The sequence below is a fragment of the Mandrillus leucophaeus genome, unplaced genomic scaffold, assembly GCF_000951045.1.
Source record: "Mandrillus leucophaeus isolate KB7577 unplaced genomic scaffold, Mleu.le_1.0 Scaffold894, whole genome shotgun sequence".
Lineage (NCBI taxonomy): Eukaryota > Metazoa > Chordata > Mammalia > Primates > Cercopithecidae > Mandrillus > Mandrillus leucophaeus.
The window spans coordinates 841804-844034 of NW_012109741.1; the positions used below are offsets into that span (position 1 = coordinate 841804).

General features: G+C 42.5%; 1 protein-coding gene across 1 annotated transcript in view; it reads left to right on the top strand.

The window, feature by feature from the left end:
• Nucleotides 1–1806, top strand: part of FAM184B (family with sequence similarity 184, member B) — a 172952-nt gene extending 171146 nt beyond the window's left edge. The window contains exons 17-18 of the mRNA XM_011969491.1: nt 655–1212; nt 1247–1806. Coding sequence (XP_011824881.1) covers nt 655–748 — 94 coding nt within the window. The 3' untranslated portion in view covers nt 749–1212; nt 1247–1806. The remainder of the gene's footprint in view (nt 1–654; nt 1213–1246) is intronic.
• The last annotated feature ends 425 nt before the right edge of the window (nt 1807–2231 follow it).

Consider the following 2231-nt stretch of genomic DNA (forward strand, 5'->3'; position numbering starts at 1 on the left):
CAGGCTTGAGCCCAGCCTATCACCTTGGAATTCTAAAGTCTCTTAATCAGGCTGGGCTCAGTGGCTCACGCCTGTAATCCCAGCACTTTGGGAGGTGGAGGTGGGTGGATCACCTAAGGTGGATCACCTAAGGTCAGGAGACCAGCGTAGGCAACATGGCAAAACCCATCTCTACAAAAAAATACAAAAATTAGCTGAGTGTGGTGGTGTGTGCCTGTAATTCTAGCTCCTCGGGAGGCTGAGGCACAATGATCGTTTGAATCCAGGAGGCTGGAGGTTGCTGTGAGCCGAGATCATGCCACTGTACTCCAGCCTGGGTGACAGAGGGAGACTGTCTCAAAAAATAAAAATAAAGTCTCTTAATCTGTAGGTTTGGTTAATCCTGCATAATTACCAGAGCTACAACCACTGAGTCTCAAAGGAACAACAGAGAACCAAACAATGGTGAACCTTCTGTTTTCAAAATGAGGATTAGGTACTCCCTTCCCAGCCCCATCCTTTACAACTTGTTTCCCACTACTAATGTTGGCCGGTCCCATTCAGGTGTTTCTAAAGAGTAAACATGCAGTTACCTTTCCCTGAAAAGATGGTGGGTATTAAGCTGTTTCGTGCATAATTTTCAAAACCATCTAAAAAACCTTTTTTTGTTTGTAGGACACCAGATGGTGAAACGGCCCAGCCCAAAGAAGCCCAGCAGAAACAGGGCTCTCCGCACCAGGAATGGTTTACCAAGTACTTTTCTTTCTAAGCTAATCTTTGGGATACATCACAGAGGATACTTGAAAAACATTTCTTTTAAATCATCTGATTGAAGGAATGAACTAAAACCGACCAACCAAATAATATACTTGTAATATGATTTATATATGAGAGTTAAAACAAATTTTGGCATTAACACTCCATACTGCTCTGCCAGGCATAGTGGCTCACCTCTGTAATCCCAGCACTTTGGGAGGCTGAGGCAGACGTATCGCTTGAATCCAGGAATTTGAGACCAGCCTGGGCAATATGGTGAAACCCCGCCCGTCTCTACAAAATATACAAAACTTAGCCAGGCATGGTGGTGTGTGCCTGTGGTCCCAGATACTTGGGGGACTGAGGCGGGAGGATCACTTGAACCTGGGAGGCAGAGGTTGCAGTGAGCCAAGATTGAACTCCTGCACTCCAACCAGCCTGGTGACAGAGGGAGACCCTGTCTCCAAAAAAAAAAAAATTGTTCCATGGGTCCATGGTGACAGTTCATTACAAATATCTTGACATTAAACAAACCAGTGTTATTAAAAAGCATCTATAGGAAAATGTTATTAGCATTACTAATGACCTGTATCTTGTACTTCTAGTGTCCATAACATCATACTCCATTTTGTAGAATATCAGACTTTGTGATTTCCATGATCTACTTTAAAAGTGGTTGTACTTGTCCTTAGGATGCTAGTCAACTCCACTGGAAAGCTGTTTCTATGTAAAATGATGCAATTCCAAAATGCACATCTAACCTCAATAGGAAGATGAATAAAAGTTAAAATAAACAGGAAAGTCAACTAAAAAGAAAACAAACCAAACCTACCAGAAATGGATGGAAGCATGCTTGGACTATTTTCACTTCCTTGGTCTAAGACAAGCAGCAGATTATAGATGGGATGACACCTACCTCTAAAAGGGCTTTGCAAGGATTAAGCAAGAAAACATAAGTTAACATGAATTGGAATTAAGTACCACAAGGTTTTTCTGTAAATAACCAATCCTAGCCCAGTTACAGGTCTCAATGTAATGACTGTAGTGTCAACTTGATCATTTGTGAAGGTCTCTAGACTATCTGTTCTTTGAAGTCAAAGATCTTCTAGACTGTGCACATGGCTCATGCTGTAATCCCAACACTTTGGGAGGTGAGGTGGGAGGAGAGCTTCAGGCCAGGAATTTGAGACCAGCCTGGGCAACACAGTGAGACCTCCATCTCTACAAAAAATAATTAGTCCAAAGAAAACAAAAAAAAAATAAAAATAGTAAATAAAAATAGTAATAATCAGCCAGGCACAGTGGTGGGTGCCTGTAGTCCCAGCTACTTGGGAGGCTGAGGTAGGAGGATAGCATGAGCCCAAGAGTTCGAGACCAGCCTGGGCAAGATAGTGAGTGAGACCCCATCTCTACAGATAAAAAAATATTTATACCCTGAACCTCTGGTCTTTGGGTTTGAGCCATTTGCCTCATGGTGTGTTGCTTCTTCATTGCAT